The sequence below is a fragment of the Falco punctatus genome (genome assembly GCF_963210335.1).
Source record: "Falco punctatus genome assembly, chromosome: 3".
NCBI lineage: Eukaryota > Metazoa > Chordata > Aves > Falconiformes > Falconidae > Falco > Falco punctatus.
Genome location: NC_137582.1, coordinates 102,855,058 through 102,877,599, shown reverse-complemented (window position 1 = coordinate 102,877,599; position 22,542 = coordinate 102,855,058). Strand labels below are relative to the sequence as shown.

Here is a 22,542-nt window from a genome sequence, read left to right as displayed (position 1 = left end):
GTAATATTCCTTAATCAATTTAGCCAGGCATGCCTGACTTTTTGTTATACCATCAAATAAAAGAGTATACTGAAAATAGCACCACACATTTAAGTTCCTTAGACCACATCTACCTACCAATAACTTTCAGCATCTTTCCATCCACCTGTGGGTTTCCAAGGGTGTAGAAAACCCATTCCTCTGCACCATCACCTACTACTGGCACACCAATGCCACAAAATCCCAACAACACTAGCACATACTAATTTTTCAACTCAGTATTTCCATATGGTTTAAAGTTAGTCCCGAAGGCATAACATACCATGGCTACACCTCATAGCTTTGAGGGAAGGAGGGAAAAAAAACCTGTCTGGTTTTACAGGGCAGTCATCATAACAGATTGGAGACCTAATTCAAATCAATATTGAAAAAACCCACCCTTGAAAATCACATATTTGGCATAGAAAGACTTACAGAGACCCTTCTGTTATTAAAAACTTTCTAGAAAGATTATCCAGAACAAAGTGGAGCAAATTGGGTATAATCCTTTCACAGTAATAGAATTTTGAATCCTCTGTGAAAAGCAATCTATGAAGCATTACAACTCCTCCTGTGCATCCTACAAAGAAGAGACAAGTGAACAAATTAGCTAAAATACGTAATTCAGACACAGCAAATGAGTAGAATATTGTTGCTATTTTGCAAATACCATTATTACAAATATTGTTTATAAAAGAGCTACATGATTCAATCTTAAAAGTCAAAAGGATTTCTCTGAACCTTAAGAAGAGAAACTGAATCAGTAAAGTAGCTTTGAAGTAGCCTACACCATTAACACCTTAAACCTTTAACAAAAACTATTTTCCAACTAATTCCTCTATGCATCTATTTTGGCCAAATTCAGAAAACTTCTGAATTTCTCAGCATGTATCTTTTACAGGTAGAAAACCGCAAACGTAAACCTGTAAGATGCTTCAACATTTTCTTGGAGATGTGCGTGTGCATCTATAAACCAGGCAGAAAAATAAATATTTAACTCCCCAAGTCACCTGAGATGTAGAGCTAAAGACAGAATCCCTCACTGACTTCCACCAAATCTGTGCGTTCCCTGGACTCCTTTAAAAGAAAGCTTTAAAGGAAAGCAGTATTTCTGCTCAGGTAAGGAAAAAATCTTGAGAACAAAAGCTGACTTTCAACAGAAGTGAACAAACCTCTAAAAATAGCCAAAGGCTGAACAGGCCTGAGGAGGTAGGAGGGATGGGACAGGGACCCGGGGGGCAGCTGGAACCCTCCCTGCTGAGCCTGGCAATCCTCGTGAGACAGCAACAAGTTAAGTTCCAGATAAACTCTGTTTGGTAGCTTTTTTAGAAGGTAGACTTCTTCCTAGTGGAAAAACCTCATTTTAATGAAAGAAAAACATTACACTGAAAAAGAAAACAGATTTCTGCAGCCCCTCCCCGCAGGAGGCACCTCTTCCCCTCGCCTGACCGAGGGGCTTCCCTGTAAGGATGCTCCTCTCCAACCCACCACAACGGTTAATACGGAGACACTGAGGAGCAGTGAGCAGTCAGCGGAGTAACTTGTCTTCCAAGCCACGAGTAACAAACGAGCCTCACCGTACCTCTGGTTGCTGCAGATACAAAAAACAGCTCTGCTGCAACAAAGCCATCTTGGGGCGGGGGAGTGGGAAGCCCTCTGCCAGCACGCACTGCCTGCGGCCACGGCTGCCACGGGGAAGAAGGCATGCGGCATCTTCTATTTTGCTCCAGTAATCAGAAGGAAAAAAGCAAGAAGTTTCTCTGATAAGACAGCTTAAAAACTATCTTATGTAATAGCTTTATATTAATTACAGAATAACTCAGCATTTTACATGAAAAACCAAGCGATGCTTAACCCCCTTAATGAGGGGAGAACTCCCCACCTTTCTGCTCACACTGCTACAGTACTCCTGCCTTCAGGCAGACTGAAAGACCAGCAGTTACCTAACAAATGACAACTAAAACCAAGGAAAAGCTTTAAACAATATGAATACAGGGGAAATTCTTCCTGATTTGTTAAGAAACTTACAGGTTTGCTTCTACAATGATTCAAGTCTAGTGAGCAATATATGGCAAAATTTAAACATTTAATTCTTTCAGGCAGTTGTTTCTCTTTCACACAGGGATGGTGTAACTCTCCACATCAGAAACTGCAATGTCAGAGGCGATGTTTTGGTGAAAATATGCATGCAAACTTGCAGACTGATCACATTCAAATGGTTATTTTCTCTATTGTACAAGTCTTCAAAGAGTCCTTCAACAGAAGGACTGGCTTAGCAAACTGCAATTTTAGTGACTCTTGCAAATGAAGCACAACCCATTACATATATTATTTGTGAGGCCATAGCATAAGAATGATGTTTAGAAGTATGTTTCCAGTCAAATGATATGATTGACATCTTTAAAAAGAGAGATTAGTTTAAAGATAATAAGTGGGGTGACAAACAGAAGCATGGCAGCAAGTAGATGTTATTTTAAGAGTAATATTTCCAGCTCTCTTGATTCTTCCTTCTGCATTTTTTAATTCTCCACTGACAATTATAAAACACTTCCAATATGGTGTTATAACAGTTGAGTTTGTCAGTGACTTCTCTAGACATTTGCAATTACATTCTAATACTGTTGAACTTTTCTGTTTAAAAATCCACTTGATTTTCAAATGTTAGTTAAAGCTCCACAGATCACCGAGTAAAGACACACTCGGAATAACTCACCAGTACGTACTGAAGCTTTCTCACAAAGATTGCTACAGGGAAGGAACTACTTAAGAGCTTGGATAGTATTTTCATTCAATCAATCCACTTTTCGTGAACCAAAGCTACTCAAACAAAACAAAGCATGGAATATAACTACGTTTTCCAAGTACAGTTATACTTAGCATGGTTTACTCTTAAAAGGAGATTTTTGTGCATAAAATAGAGAAAAGTAGTACCAAAGGGTGAGATTTACCTTGGTGAAATGAACTATCTCCCCGAACTATTTTTCTCTGAGGGGAGGCAGGGATAGAATGACCGGTTCAGATACACATAAATGTGGAGAGGACAGTTTTAACAGAAATGCAAGACACACACAAAGATAAAAAGCTGAGAATCAACCACATATTTATATACATATATATCAGTATATTTGAAACAAAAGTATCAACCATTAAAAGAAATAATGCTCTTACTACTTAAGGAATGTGGTTAAGTGTTGATGGGATGCTCTCCAGCTGCCTGAAGCAACCCTAATGAATACCTGAAGGTGGTCACTAACTGGATCTGAACCTAATCAGGCAACAATTACAGCTGAAGGGGACTCCTGTTTTTTTTTAGGATATGTCTTTGCCTTTTAAAATGCTGTAATCCAGAATAGTTAGCATTCTAGTTGCTCGAGCAGGAAATACTTGGTATAAAGCACTGTACTAATCACATAACATGTGAATAAGGGTGGGCTAACACTCCCCTGCAGCTGGTGGGAGAAGCACACGTCCTTGGAACTTTGCTGCGTTTGGACAATTTTCAAGAGGGATCGAGAAAGGCACACAGGCATGTCCTTGCTACATACGGAACCTGGCATGTGAGGTCCAGCACTCCAAAAACCAAGGGTTACCAAGCCACAAACCGGTTTTTCAACACTGGAAAGCTAGTGTGGTTTTTTACCGACCACCACGACCAATTTTGTCCCCCTCCCGCGGGTTAAATGGCTGAATCCTTTTTACTTAATTTTTCCAAAAGCAAGGAAGTGTGAAGCACAGAGCGAGCCTCAGAGTATTTTAGCTCTAGCAGTTTCTCTGGCAAAGTTACAAGCCAGTAAAATGGAGTTATGCAAGAAGAAAATGTCAGGCAGCTGAACACTACTGATCCCACCTATTAAAATACCACCTGAAGACCATTTCTGCAGGAAAACCACTTCCCATCACAGCTCACCACCCACCACAGCCTCTGTCCAGCCCCGGCTCCTCTTAGCCCTTTTGAGGCTGAGTAAGTCCAGAAGGACTTTGCATGTAACAGGACTTTGCATGTAACAGGCACTACAGCAGCGTGATTTCTGGTTGGTACAACAGCAAAATGTTTGGGCTAGGTAAGTTATTTTAGATATATGCCCCACATGAAAAAAAACTGTTACCAGGCTGCAGTTTAATAATCACGCAGTAACTCTTTGCTGCCTACATCTTCACACCACTCCAATACATTTTTACAAGACACCTGTGTGCACATCAGCAGTTCATTTTATATCTGTAAGTATTTCATTACAACTCTAAATAAAAGTAATTGGGAATATTCTGATTCTAACATATTAGTCAAACAGTGTGAATACGTGGGGTGAAGAGGGGGATAGATACAATATAGATACTTCAATATCAAGTTTTCTGTGTGAGAAAATGTACACAAACTGAAAAATATTTCTGTGCTACGAAAAACCCCCACAGTATAAACAATCAAACACTAATTTCTTGTGTGTTTTTGACGTTATTGTTTAACGTAAGGATCTATCAATACCTTTTATTTTTTTGTTTCATTGATTCAACCCTCTGGAACCAGGATCTACAATTTTCTAGCTGACAGTGAAAATGAGTTGTTGCTTCAACGCAGCACAGAGGACAGAGCATTTGGGACTAGAAATGTTAAAAAATGGGGGGAAAAAAAGGAAGAAATCACCTTTGGAGTAAACAAATTTATTTAATGAAAATGGTTTCAAAAGTCGTTACTGTCCCAGTATCAATTTTGTTGTGTAGAAATTTTGGATAACATGAGAGCTTTCAAGTAAAACGTTCCTAAATGGAATCTGATCTTTAAGTTCACAGTGGACACTGATTCAATAATGACATTTAAGTACAAAAGCAAATTATGCTTTGCATGCCCAGAGCCTTCTTACTTTTTCGAGCCTTCAACGAAATCACTTCCAAACAGAAGTGACATTAAAATTCTGCAGAACAGCCGGCTCATGTGAAAACAGCAAGATGTGCTGCCAACAGGAGCACTCGCCTTTAAAAGCTGATCCTGGATTTCGGTCTGGACTGTTTCACCATTGCTTCTGGAAAAAAAAACCAACTGAAGCTGCAGTAATGTTTTAATTGCTTATGTGTACTACATATGAAGAGCCTGTTTACTTCCAAAGCATTAGAAATGCAAGGGAATGCAGTCATTTAAACACACTCTGCTTCTGGTAACTATGAGAACAATCATCGTACCAGGAAAAATTTGTACCACCAGGAAACAACAAAAATTTCCACTTGCAAGTGGAATTCAGTCAACACTTTTGGGAAAAAGGAAGTTGGTGGCCATTTCAGATCTTAATGCCTCAAAATTGCCCCCCTGAACAGCCACATAAACTCTTCACAGGAGCACGGTACAGACCTGAAACACGCTAGCTCGTCCAGGTGCTGTACTACCCATATGAGTTATGTTTTAGACCCAAGAAAAAAGTACTTGTGGTAACCTTGCAAAAATTTTAATTTGAATTTTCTGTTACATAAAACTAATATTAATCTCTTATTCTGATTAGACTAATCCTGTAATAGTTATAGAGACAAATTTGGGCTGTTCTCTATGAACAAACTCAAACTTCTCCCAATAACTTGAAACTTCAGAAGTGTAACAATCTATAAGATCGCAGCCATCACATCACCTATATTGAGCTTCCTTTACTTGCTCTACCTTAAGAACAGGGATTTCCAGGGAAGTACCTTCAAGCTGACAAATGCCACCTACCACTGCAGATTCTCAAAGCAAATCAGCTTTTCCCACAAGTGGGAGAGGAGATGGTTGCCTGTCAAGGATCTCTAATTTTGTAGAGTTTAGGTCTGGTTTTTTCCCCCTACTCAGTGATTATTCATTGTCTTCAAAGGGTGAGTGGGCTTTCTCCTTTGGTGAGGAGACATACTGCATCTCACTAAAATGGGACAGAGATGCTCACTAAAATGCAGTAGGAAAACCACATTTATTTACAAAATTACGTGAAGGAACAATAATGATCTGCTGCTCCCATCAAACATATTTTGATTGGGGATTCATTATCTCATTGCCTGTAATAAACAGGCTGTATGCGCTTTCTGAAGTTTTCCAGGGATCTTAGTTCCATGCAGAGATCTTAAACCACCCAAACAAGCTGCAAGATTCAACTTAGTTCACCAACGCTTAACTGAAATGCCGCTTCTGTGATCCAAAGCTAGACGTAATCAGTTTTGAGGGACCCCATCTTCAATCCCACAGCCATTGACATGGCAGGCCCACAGCCAAAACCACAGGGCGGTTTGAGAAATGGGCTGATACTCCAGTTCAGGCCAATTCCAGTAACTAAATCCAGTTCTCAGAGAGACATCTGAACAGGAGGCTTACAAAAGGGCTTTGCTATTATGCATGACTAAACTCCACTGCTCCAGAAGCTTCAGTAGTTCAGAATAAACACCTATCACAGAGATTCAGGTTAAATGTGAGAAGGAATTACTTGGGAAAAGATGTATCAATGAGAGCAAGATGAGGTTAATTTTTTCTTCAGACAAACAAAATTTTCCAGTTACCTACAATGGCAAGTAATTGTTTGCTTTAGGATTTGTCCGCTCCAGAATGAAGCACAATGTTTTCTTGAACATCCAAGCCTTCACCACATACAGAAGTACTGATGCCCCTTCTCATTTAGCGGTTAGCCACCACCAGGTGTCCCTTTACAGAAAATCTACTTCAAGGGAAAGGAGCTAATCAAAGATTTCATTCTTAAAATTAACTTCACAGAACGTGTTCTGTCTCGGCAGACCTTACCGAGAGGCTCTTTAGTGGGCAGATTGCTCCAGGAGGCAGGACAGGGCAAATTTAAACCACCAGTATTCCTAAATTTTGATCTTCAGCTTCTCTATATTGTAAATACCAAATCAAAGTATACTTGCATGATTTAGAGAGGAATTCTGGAAGACTGTACAGTGTAATAACATTAAGACTTTACTCATGAAACAATGCAATGGGTTGCTTGGATAAGAAAAGAGAGGACGACCATTCTGTGGCAAAACACCTGAATTTCTACAGTTATTTTGCCAGCCGTAGTTGAGATATACCGTTGGCTATTAAAGGTACTTTCAACAAGACTTTGACCATATACCAGTTAGTTCCTTAATATATTTTGAATAGACTGTCACTGAAATTGTTTTTTGAAAAGATTTCAGACTACTATAAATAACAAATGCAAAGCTGACAGCCTGGGAAGCACTGAGCTGTAAAAATTTAGGTCTCAAGATTCTCAAAGCTGTGTGTCTCAAAATTGGGAACTGGAAGAAAGTTGTAGTGACAGTGAATATACTGGTTCAATTCCGATAAAAGGAGTCATCAACAAAACTTTGCACAGGAGTTTGCAGCAGTCTTTTCTGGCAGCATGAAAGAAAGCAAAACTAGAGTATCTGTTTTCTGGCAGAGTGGCTGTTGAAAAGAAGTGCTATTGCATTTGAAAAACACAACACAAAATAATCAAAACATCACTGTTCCTACATGTTCCTACACTGTCTGTATAGAAAGTTGAAGTTTTACCTTATGTCATGAATCATGTAATACAGCTGTATCTTAAATTAAACCACTACTCTTATCTGTTAAGACAACAAAGAATAGACAAATTGACAAAACCTGTTTTGGAAGCACTCAAACAGCAGGTTTAATATGCAGACTTTTTCTGATCATATAGCCAAAAAAAGAGTAAAATAATTTGCTTTACTTCAACCAGAGTTCAAAGTTTCACATAGAGTTTCACAGACTGGAGGCTCCCTGAAAGACTTCAGATCAATGCCACTCTGTAGCACAGTACCTTAAAATACCTCCTTATTGAATTTAAGAAACATGTATCAGAAACTCACAGTGTGAATGTACAAAAGCAGAAGGCATTTTCAATGTTTTGCAAACAAGCTGAAGTCTAAGCATAAAGTACCATTTCATATACAACTTTTATAAATTACCTATTTGTTCTTAAAATAATGATTTCTTCATCAGTCAAAAATATAACTACTCAGAATTGATACAGAAATTATCAGTAAGAAATTTTGCTACAGAAAACATGTCACTGAGCTATACTTTTGTACAGGAAGTTTAAATCCTGCAAGCAAAATTTTTGTTGCTAATAGATTAGATAATCACTTCAAGTTATTAGATTTCTTATCACTAGTTATTCAGAGGAGAATACTTCCTTCTTAAGCTGAAAAACACGTCCCAACACAAGTACTGAAATTTCCATTCCAAAGTTAAGAAATTCTCAGTAGAGCAACCATTAGCCCTTACATCAGATTTACACAAGCTGAAATTACCAAGACTGGGACCAAACACTGTAAAGGCACTGGCCTCTGCACTGTGAATTCACAGTGTTCAGAAGGAAGTTTATTAAAAAAAGAAAAACAGGGCACACTGGGAACCTGAACAAAACCTATGAAAATGAGAAATCCACACAGGTTTTCTGTGAATAGGTGACCGAACCTGCCTGATGTACATGAAGTCTAAATAAAGTTAACTGTTCTACCTAATATCCAACAGTAGATACAGACAGAAGTGTGGTTTATGAGCATACTTCAGATAACCTTTCAGAACTAAAATAAACCCATTCAAAGACTGCACTGCACCACTGTATCAATCTGTTTCAGGCCGGCAGCCTTCCTCCTTCATTCCCACCCACTCTCAGGTCCTTTCATGTTGGTGGCCAACCTGTGCAAAAACCAGAAGAAACCCCCCACCCAGCTCCCCACACCAGAAAACTGCCCCTTGCCACACAGCGACCTGCAGAAGCCCATGGGCATGCTGTGCACCAGGCTTTGGCAACAGAGGGATGCAAAGCCAGCAAGCTGCCTCCAGCCTGGGCTTCAGGGAGGAGCTCCTGCACCAGACCTGGGAGCCTTCGGTGGTCCCGACACCAAAATAGTCCTTCCCACGAAGCAGCCGCCACCATCCTTTACTTCCCTGCAACTTCCCACAGTTCAACAAGTCCTTAGGGTTATTAGAAACTGGAGACCTCCAAGGAAGACTCCTCATATCACAGTGACTATTAACAGCAAATAGAATACTGCTACAACAGTTCAGTTTCCTACTTAGAAGCTATTAAAAAATACAACATATTCATTCTAGGAAAACTAATGTTACAGCCTAGGTAAACAAACACCATTATTTTTTACTTCAGTGCCACTGCTGGGCTCATTTCCCACCGTTTATAAAGCACCCTGCACCCCAACTCCCCAGGCACAAGTGAGGCACGTGAAGAGGTGCTGGATGCCAGCGTGTTGGCAGCACAAGCCAGCCTTCCAAAATCTGAAGGTTCCTATCACGCCTTTTCCCTCAAGAATCAGAATCTGACTGCAAAGCCTGCCCTAAGACATATGAGCACAGAGATGGAAGGGCTCATCCAATCAGTCCAGCATCTCAACAACATAAGTACTCATAACTTAACCACCATTATGTGATTTGTTTCTTTTCTGCTGACTCCTACTTATTGTTGAATACTTCCAATATGTTAAGAGAAATTTTAAGTGTATGATAGAAGACCACATGCCACAGCTATATGCCATGCCACTGGAAGACAGCAATAGAGACGGCACATCTGCAATTCCTGTTTTTTTGCCCCAGTTCTTTAACATTTCAATTTATTAAGTGAAGTGCACTCAATTTCCTAGCTTCAGTAATACAAATGAAGTATTTCGTTAATTATTTTCAAAGTCTGCTCTGCATCAGAAAACAGGCAAGTCAATAGACACACAGCACACTTACACAGGGCTTCACATCTCCACTAGAAATTGCCAGGATCTACAAACTGAAAGAGGCTAAACCTCAACCTCTGGCATATTGCTTGGCTGATTTTCTCAACAGCATTCACATGCCTGTTCATCCTTCTACCAAATACATTCTTTTGAGACTGCAACAGCCTTTCACCTGATTTTCTCCTTTTCCTACAAAGACCAATATTAAAGCATACTAACATGGAATATATTTGTTCAATACATATTATTACGGCAACAACAAGTTTAAGATAAGGGGAACTATGAGAACCACAGATGTGTTAACTACCACTTGAGTCTTGGTGGACACAGCAGAGTGTGATCAAGATGCACTAGAAAAATAAAGCAACTGTGCACTGACATCTGAAAGCTTGAAATACCTCAACAAATCAGATACCTCTTGTTGCACAGGTATATACTGTGGTACAGAAGCAAAGCATTCAGTTTTCTCTTATGAACAAATTCCATTTGTACTAGTCTCAAAAGCCTTTTCATATTATATAGCATTAATTGCTGCTAACAATTATTAAAAACACCTGTTCACTTTCATGATTTGTAACTCCTGATTCATAACTTACAGCAATAAATTTCACATGTGACATGTTTCAACTGCATTAAGTGGAAATTTATTCTAAGCAGAAAATTTTAGAACTGCGTGTGGGGCTCAAGTCCACCTCCTGCTGAAGTCAGGCTCCTGTTTGCTTCAACAAAAGCTGAATTGGAGCTCTAAATAGCAGTACTTTTATTTTAAAAAAATTAAAGAAGCATCTCTATTTACAAAAAGATCAAGCCTATTTAAAAATAAAAACTTGTCTACCTCCCTTAGATTTTCTGAAGAAGGTAAGCCACAAATGCATTTTATTGTTATGCAAGTCATAATCGCAGCGAGCTGATCAAATGTGAATAGTATAATCTATGTTTTTTTGATTTACTAATTTCTATTTCATCTTTTTTAGACAGTATGAAACTCACATTCATCATTTGGTCCATGCCATACCCTTTTAACAAAACATTCATGAGATAAAGGCAAACATTTCATTAAGCTGCATGAGAAGCTAGGATTTTGAAACAACTGTAGGCTGTCAAATTGCAAGCTAATGGCATGGTACTACCAAAAGTCATAAAAGTAAACGGATGTAGGAAAGATCATGCATTTCCCTGCCCCTAGCAGCCATCAGATTTCTCAAAGATTTTTTTTTTTCTTCTAGACCTCAAAATATTAGAGGTAGCACCAATGACTGAAATGATCCAGGTGTTCCATAGATCTCAAGACTGAAGCCTGACATCAGGCAGAAGCGTTAGATTTCCACCGTGTCAAGCGCTATGGTCCCCACGCCAGTAACACTGGGAAGGTGTAACGGAGCAGTGGAGCATCGCTCAGCACAAACCCACAGGCTCTGCAGCCCTCAGCTCTGCTCGGCACGAGCTCAGCCAGAACACCAGAGTACAGGATCGTATCTGCACTGCCTTCCCCTCGTTCATCTTTTGCTTTCTGGAAACAGTAATCACTAAAATCTGGACATCAGGGTGATCCCAGCCAATTGAGAAATAATGATTTAAACAGCTGGTCCGGGGCAGTTTTACATAACAAACAGTCTGGACTGGCCTTTAGAACACAAAAACTTTTCTTAACATGGCAAGAGATGATGATTTTCACGGTAACAAATAACTCAGCTTCAGGCTAGATGACAGAGCAGAAATAATGGAAAGTTATTAAACACAATTTCAGCCTCATTATGCTACCAACAGCCCAAAGACTCCAATTCTCAGAGCAGAAGCCTCAGGTGCTGTTGGGACGCATATGCTTGTGCAGCACTTAGCTCTTAGCAGTGTGGCTCCAGAAACTGCAGCTAGTATCCATGTTGGGAGTGGACCAAGCTCCTGGAGATTGTAATCCTGCTCTTTAACAACTGCTCTTACATTACCCCTCTGGTACGGTATCTTTTTAGCGCACACAACACCGACTGACCACAAAACCAGCAATTTAACATTTCAGACTTCAAATGGAATTAGGATGATGGGCAGAGTCTCTTTCCCAGCAAGCAGAATTTCCTGCGCAGCAGCACTGGGTCAGCACCTGAACCAGCACTTCGCAAGCAGGTTTTCCAGCACTTCATTCAGGTTCAACCCTGGATGCAATTTAACAAACTGACAGGGAAGCTCTTAAGAGGTAAAAAGGTCAAAACCACAAAAGTTACTTAAGCAGCCACTCAAGACTTTATTCTAGCAGTGACACTACTACCTCTACATGGCTTCTGAATGCAGAAGTGGTGCCGAGCTCACTTATGAACTTACCCATATAGAGCAAAAGTTAATTACAAATGTACTTGCTCTACCTTTGTAAAGCATACAAGGGAAATCGTATTTAGCAATCACCCTAAGCAATATTCCCCCATCAGATTCTTTCTGACTTTTGCCTTTCAGAATTTGGTGCATTTGCTACACAACAAAACATCACAGCATCAGGGTGAATGAACAGCAACGAGCCGCCACCATGCCTTGCTGCTTCAAAGGGTATTCTAAAAATCATCACTGGCTTGCTTCTCCCAGTCCAAACTTTATTTGGGAGGGAATTTTTCTTCTAGCTATTCGTGAGAGATTAAATTCTCATACCCGTTAGACCGACATTTTTCTGAAGATGCTCACTGATTAGGAATACCCACAATGAAGTAAAAGGCCAGCACAAGCTTCCCGTATGGCTCTTTCTCCAATAACACCCAGCACACAGCATCACTGCTACCCCATCAGGACCTCCTCACAAATGTTTCTATAATCACATTCGGTGGTGGGTTTTGTATTTTCTCATAAATTCTTTGTGTGCTAGTAAAAAGCTCACAAAAGTTAAAATAACATAAAGAAGTTGCTTCGGTCCTACTACTTATATTATCCTCCATCAAGGAAAAACTGTTAGAGCTTAAATTTGTATGACTGAGAAGAGAGCCCAGTTATGAGAGCAAAACAAACTGCAATGCACATCTGAGTCCTGTTTGCACGTTTAGCACTTTGTGGTAGAGGAGATGATCCCAGCAAATCTAAATTAAAATGGCTATAATCTTACATCATTCTCCACATATTGTTGGGCTTAAAAACCGTTAAGGGGCTACAGACTGAGAACATTCCTTAGCATTTTTAAAATTAGCATTTATTTTATCAAGTTCTAGATTACTAGCAAATTGGTTGATAGTCATCATTTAACAGCTGATGCTTGGACACTGAAATAAATTTTGCAGAAGAGACTAGCAAGTTTAAATTTCTGCCTAAGTAGAAAACATTCTCAACAACTCATTTTTATGCATATCCCATGTAAAAGGATCTCAAAAATCCAGGATGAAAAAACAGCTTTACAAAGCCATGCTTTATTTTACTTCAAGGAACACTGCAGAGTACCTGGTCCTACACATGACTTGGGATCAAGCCTACTTTAAAATAAGCACAGTCCAGTGGTCTTCATTTTTTCCAAAGGAGGCGATACCCTGGCTCCCAACAGACATTCTCTATGACCATTTCCTTACATCAATCCCAAAACATTGTGGAGGAAAGCACAACAGTTTCACAGGGTTACAAAAACATTACCTGCATGCAGAGGCTTACAATGATAGAAAGACTGAGTTGCCAAAAAGCATGCTGAATAGCACAAGCACAACGAAACATCACTAACGCTTCTTTTTATATTTGAAAAACTCATACCTGGGTACACTGCCTGTTAAGCTTCTTTCACTTGATGATGATGATGATGACGATGATGATGATCCAGGTCTCTGATCTGCTTTCATTCCTAGAGTCTCTGTTGCACTAATCTGAGGTTTTTCACCTTCTTCTTCTGGCTTTTTTTTTTCACTATCACTCTCATCACTGCCTTCTCCTAAGATGTCATCCACCTGCCAAAGAGTGGAAAGTCAGTGTATCCTCTAACAGACTCTTCTGCATTATCAATCTTTCATAATTATTGGATTGCACTTCAATAACTGTTAAGTATATACTTCAACTTTCCTTGACCTCCCTCTTGAAAATTCAAATTAAACCCCAATGTCTTAAATGTAGTTTCTGTAACAGCTCTAGCAACATTCTATCCAACTTAAATATATTCAGTCTACATTCAACTTCAGGTATACATATGACTCACATAAGTGATACAGTCACATCTGAGGGTGTTTGCACTTCATTCTAAGAGCATGAACAGCTGTAAACAAGAAACTGTATTATGAAAAAAGTGTTGTTTTATGAAATTAAAGGCATAGATGTTTTATGGTATTGTAACATATAGTAAAAAAACCTCTATACAATACGTATTTTACATTTACACTATTATACAGAATGTTCCTTGACAGATATATAACTCTAAAGAAGTATATTCCCAAATAATACAGTATGAATGGAATGGAACATACAGAACCGCATTCTAACCACATTGCCTGCTTATGCTAATCGATGAAGACAAAGCTATCAAAGTGTTTCCACATTTCGTTAAATAATTGTTTGGCTTTTGAATCTGAAAAGTTAGCATGGGATTTGGTACTCCTCTAAGAACATGCTAATTTGCTTGGACAAGTCTGGAGCTGCTGAAATCATCATTAAAAGCAAATCATACTCATGAGCTACTCCGCTAAGCTTCAAAAGATTATGTTCTCTTTGAAGTGGCATTCAACCTTCAGAAAGAGATAAACACCAGGAAACCACACAGTCCCTGTATTTTTGTGAATGGCAAAGGACGTGGAAAGAAGCCACGTGAGTATTTCTCTACTGATGTTTAAGAATTTTTCCTAAAAGCAGCTTATCTTAGCACAAGTTAAAATACACCTCACAACTACCCTCTGTTCCCACTGATGCCACACCTGCTTTATCAAGAAGAAAAACTCTGTATATGAACATGGACCAAAAGATTTTACACTGCCTATCCACCGCTTTTACACCGATAATCCCAAAAGCTAAAAGAGAGCTGTAAGAAATCAGGTCTCTCTGGCCCTTCATACATGCACCTCTAATTTCTTTGTTTACCTTTAGATGTACGGAGGGAAAGTCAAAGCTGCCCTGTGTTTATCAAACTAAATGTCAAAGACCTACACCTTGCCAGTACTCTGCTGGAAATACGGCAGAAGTAAATGAAATACCTTTTTCAAATAAGGGGAACTCAAGTGAGAGCTTGCAAGCAAGGAGTGAGCAGAAATAGCAAATATAAAAGTTTGATAACAGTCAAAGATCTATTCAATTTCTTTTTCTGATGCTGTAACAGAAAGGAAAGGTGTGTGACCCGTGATGATGAAGATGCTCCACTGGGCAGCTTCACCCAGCACACAGGTGACTCCCATCACACCCCGGGTGACTTCAGAAGGATGGAAGATGTGGCATTTGTCTTCACTCCTCTGCTAAACAGATGGATTTGGGGCATTTCTTATCCTTCCACAGGCCTCACTTGGCTGTTGCTGTTTGAGGGCGGCAGCAGCAAATACTTTTTCTTCCTGATCTTGTGCTACTTTCTACCGATGACTCTGCCAATGTATATTGTTGCACAAGAGAAATGATGTAGAAATAATAATAATAATGATAATAAAAAGGTAAGTAGTACCTTCAAAGCATCCTAAAATAATAGTTTTGAGGAGACTTGCAGGCCTTAAGAGAAAGCAAGGACATTTTGTTACAAAGTTTACTTGTAAAAAACTATGTCTTTGAATACGTAACTGTACCAGAGTTCTACAACTCAAGCTTTAAAACTGGATTTAAAAATCCTGGCTATGCTATCCTTGGATGGAATGACTTCTATACAAAATGAGAAGTAACTTGCAAGTTTCTTAGATCTGCAGTCCAAGCTGCTTGCCCACTGGCCCTTGTCTTGGTACATTTTTACTACCTGAACCGCTGCCGCCTGGCGCCCAGCTCCTTCACTGCTGAAGCTGTAAAGAAACCGTAAGAAAAAAGGAACCATGTACCAGCTCAGTGCATCTAAACACAGGTAAGTTTCAGGTGGAACTGTAGGAATTGCTGTGTCAAATCAGATTACGTCAGTCCAAAGAATACTTTTCCCGTCACCAGAAATTGTCCTATTCACGGAAGATAAGAATCATGAAATCCAGTCCAGGGTCAGGGAGCCTGAAGGGACTGAGAGAGCCAAGCCAACAGTGAACCCGGGGAAAGCATGGCAAGTACGCAGTGGGGGGATTTTTTGGTGTGTACAGAACACAGAGAAGGTCTCAAGTGTTTAAAGTATTATGCTTTGGGGTGGGATGGCAGGAACACCACGCCTGTATACTTTGCCAGAAGATACTCACTGTAGCCATGATGGCCAGCAACTGATAGTCAAATGGCAGCACAAATCCACAGCTCTGATGACTTCTTTCTAGCAAGTCTTATATTTAAAATTGCATTCCTCCATTGCAAAAGCAGTACTTTTCCAGAAAGTCATGTTTAAAACTATGTTCTCACTACAAAATATGTTAAAATTTTCCAAGGACCAAGCCAGACTGATGTTCGGTGTTACAAACGTGTCTCTCAAACTGATCTTCTAAAAAATCTACTTTGTCTGAATAATTTTGACAAGACTAGCAGTCTAGTTATTGCCATGTCTTTTTCTTACATTCTGCACAAAGATGACATTCTTTTGAAGTCTGGAATGCCATTTAATATTAGAATTACTAAGGTAGTTGTACACATACATGCCCCATTTTGGTGGAAGGGCATTTAAAATGCACGTATAAATCACAGAAATATGGCAAATTTTGAAAATCATTGCATATGAAAACAAATAATATGAGATGGTTCTTAGAAAACACTTTAACTAGAAAGGCACCCAAAATACAGATTCCTGCCTAACTATGGGCTAAATTGCAAGTTGTGCTGAAAAATACAAAGATTACCATCTTCATCTTCCAGAATTCTCCAAAGAAATTAAAACAAACTGTGTTTTCATCGAGGCAGCAAGATTTAAGCCCTTCGCTTGAACAAATCCATAGGTAAAAAAAGGATGTGAACATTTAAGAAGCAACTGTCTATCCAGACACATCACTAACTTTAAATATATAAAAAAGCTTAAAGAACAGAGGAAACTTTCAATCTTGGACAAAATTTGGACCAAGACAGATGTACCAATCACAACTTTTGCTCATAACATTAGATTTTATAGGATTAATACAAATGGAAAATATAACACTTCAGAAGAAAATGCCAGCTAATACCAAATCTTACTGGTAAGATACAGTGAGGGGATGTTTACTGCTTAAACACTACCATAGCATCTATCTTTAAAGGCTTTTATAACGCAGCAAGAATGATTAACATTGAAAAAGAAAAATGATTCATCCCTTGAAGACGACAAATTGTTCCATTTAGCAGAAGAATGAAAAGCCTGACAATTCTTTTAAACACCCGATTTTAAAAGCTAGAAAAAGTTCTCAGCTGACAAAGCTGTTTTATTTCTCATTTAGGAGGAGCACAGCATGCACTTATGCAGACAAAGTATAAAGACCAAAGAGCAACGAGATTTGCAGTCTCATATTCTCTTATTATGAGCTGTAAAGTACCTAAAGCTTTGTTAAAAAGAAAGCAAAAACTTTCTGTAGTATTAACAAACCAGGTCAGCTGGAAAATGTTCTTAATCCAGAAGTTGAGTTTACACATTCAAAATTAATCAAGACTCTGAGAAAACACCAAAAAAAGAAACTGTCATGAACAACCTCAATTTGTTAGATAACTTAGAGGCAATGTTTCAGGACAGTGTTCTGGACTTGACAGAGACCTGTTGTGATGCTTTACATTTTCTGGAAGAAGAAATCACATATGCAGTAATGAAAACTACATATGAAAAAAAAAGAGCTGTGAATAAGCATTTAATTCTTGTTTTTAAACTAAAAAGTATTTAATAATTCAAGTTTTACTAGAACTGGGGAAACAAACTACCTTAGCAACTGAACACCATATGTAACTACCGAAATGATGTCTCGTAAAAGCGGTATAATGCTCTGAATCAAGTCCTCACTGGAATTACGGAACATTCTACAAAAAAAAAAAAAAAGTCTCGTGGACAGCTGTTCTTTTTGTGCTCCAGTTTTGCATGGAATATATACACATTCCCCCCACCTCCCCCACCCCAGTCCTTCCCAAAAGACCAATTCTAATTTTGCTCCAACTGATTGTGTAAGTTAAGGGAAAAACACAAAACCCCCAATTATTTCTAAGAGTTCTTTAGTTTTATTTCTACTGCCACAAAAATGACTGTTCTTTGTTAGCAATGGAAACAACCAAACCGGTACTGACAGCCAGCACAGCTGAGCCTGCAAGCACACACCTGAGACTGCTCTGAATACACCGCACCTTAGGCAGAACTTGCAGATACTTCGGTCATCTGCCATCCCAACATGCCACAATGTTTCAGCCCGTACCTTATATTCTGCTCCGGTATATAAATTCAAAAAAGTAACTTGAAAATGAAGATAAGATGTCCAAGCACACCAGTAACTGTAGGTATCTCCATGTAAAACACGGTATTAACTCAACATACTCTTCACTTTAAAACGCTGCCATCTTTGGCGCCAGGGACCATGATGCCCTCCCAGTAGTTACTAAGCATAAAAGCTAGCTGACCACCATCTCCATCTCCTTAGTGGCTAAACTAATGCTCTGCAAACAAATACCAGACTAAAGAAGGCCAACAGATGTTTCACACGTCAGTTCAAATGTCACGGCATTTCTTCCAGTGTTCTTTCACTTAGCCAAGTCTGACTCTTGGTGTTTCTGGTCAGGATGATATACCTACACCATAAATACCATCAACACCAGTTTGCTTTAGTACATATCTCAAACCGTATGTGTACAATTACTTGAAATGTAATAGGCCGGTAGTCTTGAAAAAAAAAAAAAATCAATCATGAAATGCACACCACGCCTTTTTTGAATATATTTCAATGCATTGCTGACATCCTGAAATCCCAGTGTGCTCAAAACTGTTCCTAAGAACCAAAAGAGCGCAGTGCTTGACAGCTTGTTCAGCTTGACATTTTCTCTTTTTACCGAGACAGATTTTAGGACTGATCTCCTACACTTGCATGACTTATACGAAGATTTATTATTTGTTATTAAAAAAGAAAAGTAAAAAGCTAGGCTTTACAGGTTACTTCTAAACTACAGGACACAAACTACTCAAGGGACCACAACTGTAAATATATTGCATGTATAACAGAAGTTACCAAGTAAATGTGCATAAACGGGCACAGAACTTAAAGTATCTTAAGCCGTATTTGCATCAGAAAGCTGTCCCTGAAACATGGGCACCTTCCAAATGCTGCTGACATCCCAACTGCTTTGCAGCCCATTAGCAGTACTGCCAAAATAGGCTCCTCCATGCCACTCGTTTCTCCAGCAGAACTGGTTGCCACGCTGTTTCTGGAATATGGAAAGTTTCCCCAGAGGAGAGAGAGAGACCTTGCTTTTACAAAGTCCCACAGTTCTCCATTTGATCCTGTAATCTTTACCCCTGCCTCCACTCCCAACATTCCCTTCTGCTTTGTTCTAAACTATTGCTTTTGAGTAGATCAGTGGAGTTTTTACATATATTTTACATGAAATATTAGAGAAATCAGCAGACTATTTCAGGAACTTTAACACAGCAGTAAAATGAGAAGCCAAAAGAAAGAGTAGAAGGGAAAAGTGACATGACATCAAAAACGATGAATTAAAAAGCACTTCTGAGCCTGTGGAATCAACAGCCAACGATGGTATTAGATTGCAAATCAAATCAGAGTGGTGGCACCATCTTCCTGGAGTTGTGTACTGAACTCTCCAACCTTCCAGCACAGAGGCATGAGAACAAAACTGTTCTGTCAGTGGCAAAATAAGTGGAAATAACGCTGTGGAATGTTTATTAACTCCACATTCTGAAGCAGTTAGAGTGAATACAGTGGCGGTAACTGGCGAAGGTGCAGCTGCCTATCCAGCTTCCAAACGCCGGCCAGGAGTGCTCTGCCACCGCGCTAACGAGACCACGGCAATGAGGGTCACCCAGAATATTTCACTGGCGGTGTATCGCAGTCAGAGAGGATAAGAGTGAGAGTTCTTTTGAGAAGTTATGTTCTTCAAAAGGTTCAAGCAAGGCTGCCTCGCTGCGGACACTGACGTGGCATATAATTGCCTGACAAATTGTTGTTCTAGCACATTCCCAAATGCTTGTCCTCTCTTTTCTCAAGCTCCTCAGATCATACACCAGGTATCTGGTAAAGCAAGGAGAGGTTTGTCAGGAGTGTGGCAGGAGAAATGAGATTTGTGCAACTGACTTGGAAAGTTTAACTCCTTGACACACCAAAAAAAGTAGTTTTGCAAAGAAGAGTGAGAGGCTGTGAGGGGACTGATAAAGCACCTTCCTGAGCACAAGGCAGAACGACAAGCACAGGGACATTTCACTTTTGCAGGCAGCTGTCTTTAATGTCAGATCCTGCTTGATTCTGTGCTAAACAGTATAATACAGATTTTACCCATATATAAAATTTAAGCAAGATCAGGTGTTTGTGAAGTAACTTTCTATGTCAAGAGTAAAACTGCTACAATGGCTGCTTACGTGAATGTGTCTTCAACCAAATACAGCATTAATCTAGCTTTTACACATATTTTTAAAGGCAACTGATTTGTATTACATTGTATCCTTGAAAAAAGGGGCCGAGTTCAGCAATATACCTATAAAATCTTTTTAATTACTAGTGAAGTCAAATAGCAAAAAAGAAGCAGTATCAACACCAAAGTTTAAAGAAAACATAAGTTGTACTTTTAAGATAGAGTTCCACAGTTTTTTTTTCAGTGGAAAAGCAAACAAATCTTTTCTAGGAAGAGAAAAAAGTACCTGAAATCAAGTGAATTTATCTCAGTGATTACAGACAATCACAGTTATTTACACTACGAAAAAATTCAAAGTTGAATTTGTTTGTAATGGTTTAAAAATAGTTTCATGACAAGCTTTCAGAACATCCCATTAATTTAAAACTAAGGGAACTTACTTGTCTTCATAGTTTTTACTTTCTACATTTGATTATTCTTTGTTCTTATATTCATAAACACACTTGTTTGTTTCTCTCTACCTTTCAGTAAGAATACATATGCTCCAACCCCACCCCCCCAAAAAAAACCCTAAAAAAATCAGTAGTTTCTTCATTAGCAATTAAGGAATCATTAAAGAATTCTACTTATTTTTTGCAATACCACAGTATTAATGAAACAATCAAAGACACTACTGCTTTGTTCCTCAGCAGCAGAAGTTCCAGAATAAGAGATCTTAATTCTCAAAATGTATTATTTAAATTACACTTCACTTTTCTAAATACCTTATGGCATATTTTTGAGTGGGAGGGGAGACAAACTTTTTGCCTTTTTCCTGTGTGAAGGGGCATTACCCATGGATAAGTTTTTTTTTTTTTTAGTTTAGGCAGCAAGCAGATTTGTGAACTATATCAGAAGTTTGGAATGAGAGCAAACCCAAAACTGTAACCCGTGCTTCCTGGCACCTGTGGTCTGGAATTCTGCTCACCCACCGATACCGCATTGCGCTCAGACATACCAGCAGCCTCTGGCGAAGACCTACCAGTTCTAGGATGAAAAGCAATTGCGTGAAAAGAAAAAGCTTTAAGCCTTGGCTCTGACCACAGCTGCTATGCTCATATTTGAGAAACAGCAATTAAAAATACTATGTGAAAATGAGTTATGTGAGCTCCCAGTGACCATCCCCGGGGGCTGCGCTGGGAGCCTGCCGGGGAGCCAAGAGGCCACGCAGCCCCTGCACTGGCTGCTCAGCGCCCACGGTGCAGCAGTGCCTGTGCCTGCACATCTTTGGGTGGCAACCCCCAGTGGGCTCCCCAAAGGCAGGTACTGCAGGGAAGCAGGCCAAATCGACCAAACGGGTTGCCTGTAATAATTGGACCGCTTAACTTTCACAAATGAAACTGTAACTGTGGCTGCAACTGTACAGTTCACTACATCTGGGTTTTACTACTGCCACTAGTGCTTAGACTAGAAATGAAATGAAGTGTCAATTAGATATTACATACCGATACTGTTATTAAAATGCAACACTAACAACAATCTTATATCCTTGCTTATGATTGAGACTACTAATGCTTCAAAAGAAGGCCATTTAGAAAGTCTAAATATCTTTGAATTTCCTTCCTGGAAAGCAATGCCTAGGTCTGAGTAGAAACAAACATTCCGGAGACCGTTTGGACTAATAATTGAAACTGTTAAAAGAAACACGAGGTCAAGTATTTCCTTGGTAATTAGGGTGCCTGAGGCACCAACATAAGGATTCTAGGCAGTCCCTCTAAAACATTAACATTATTATTAGTATAACAAAAATGACTTTCTTCAATTAAATTATTGAAGAAAAATAAATTTCTTCATGATGTTGGAAAGAGAAAAAAGGTCTATTCCCAACTACCAATTTCTGAAACATAAAATAAATTCACAAAGAGTAAAAGTTACTAGTTGCAAAATTCACATGGATGTTTTAATTTAAAGTCTCTAAAAAGAAAACATCTCAAGGGAGATAACATGATGATTTCTGCAAAGCCTTCCTGAGTCGGCAACCTCACTGCAGCCTAGAAGCTATGGTTTTATCCGATTATAAAGCCATCTATACCTCTAATCTTCCTTTCCTCTATTTTCAAAAGAAAACCTCTGCCAAAAGTTCATTAAATAGTAATAGGCCTATAAATCTACATTGTAATGTTTTTTAAATGTGAAGTCTGGGAATAAAATCAGAATTAGCACAATAGCTATGCCCAGAATACAGCTGTTCACCTGCCCAGCAGCACAGAGTTGATGGGAATCGCTGAGCTCAGGCGGGATCCC

The 22,542-nt window shown here is 39.2% G+C and overlaps 1 protein-coding gene across 1 annotated transcript in view; it reads right to left on the bottom strand.

Annotated features, from left to right (window-relative positions):
• The window catches only part of CTDP1 (CTD phosphatase subunit 1), a 114,553-nt gene that overhangs the window by 24,604 nt on the left and 67,407 nt on the right, over positions 1 to 22,542 (bottom strand). The window contains exon 12 of the mRNA XM_080380333.1: positions 13,417 to 13,607. Coding sequence (XP_080236459.1) covers positions 13,417 to 13,607 — 191 coding nt within the window. The remainder of the gene's footprint in view (positions 1 to 13,416; positions 13,608 to 22,542) is intronic.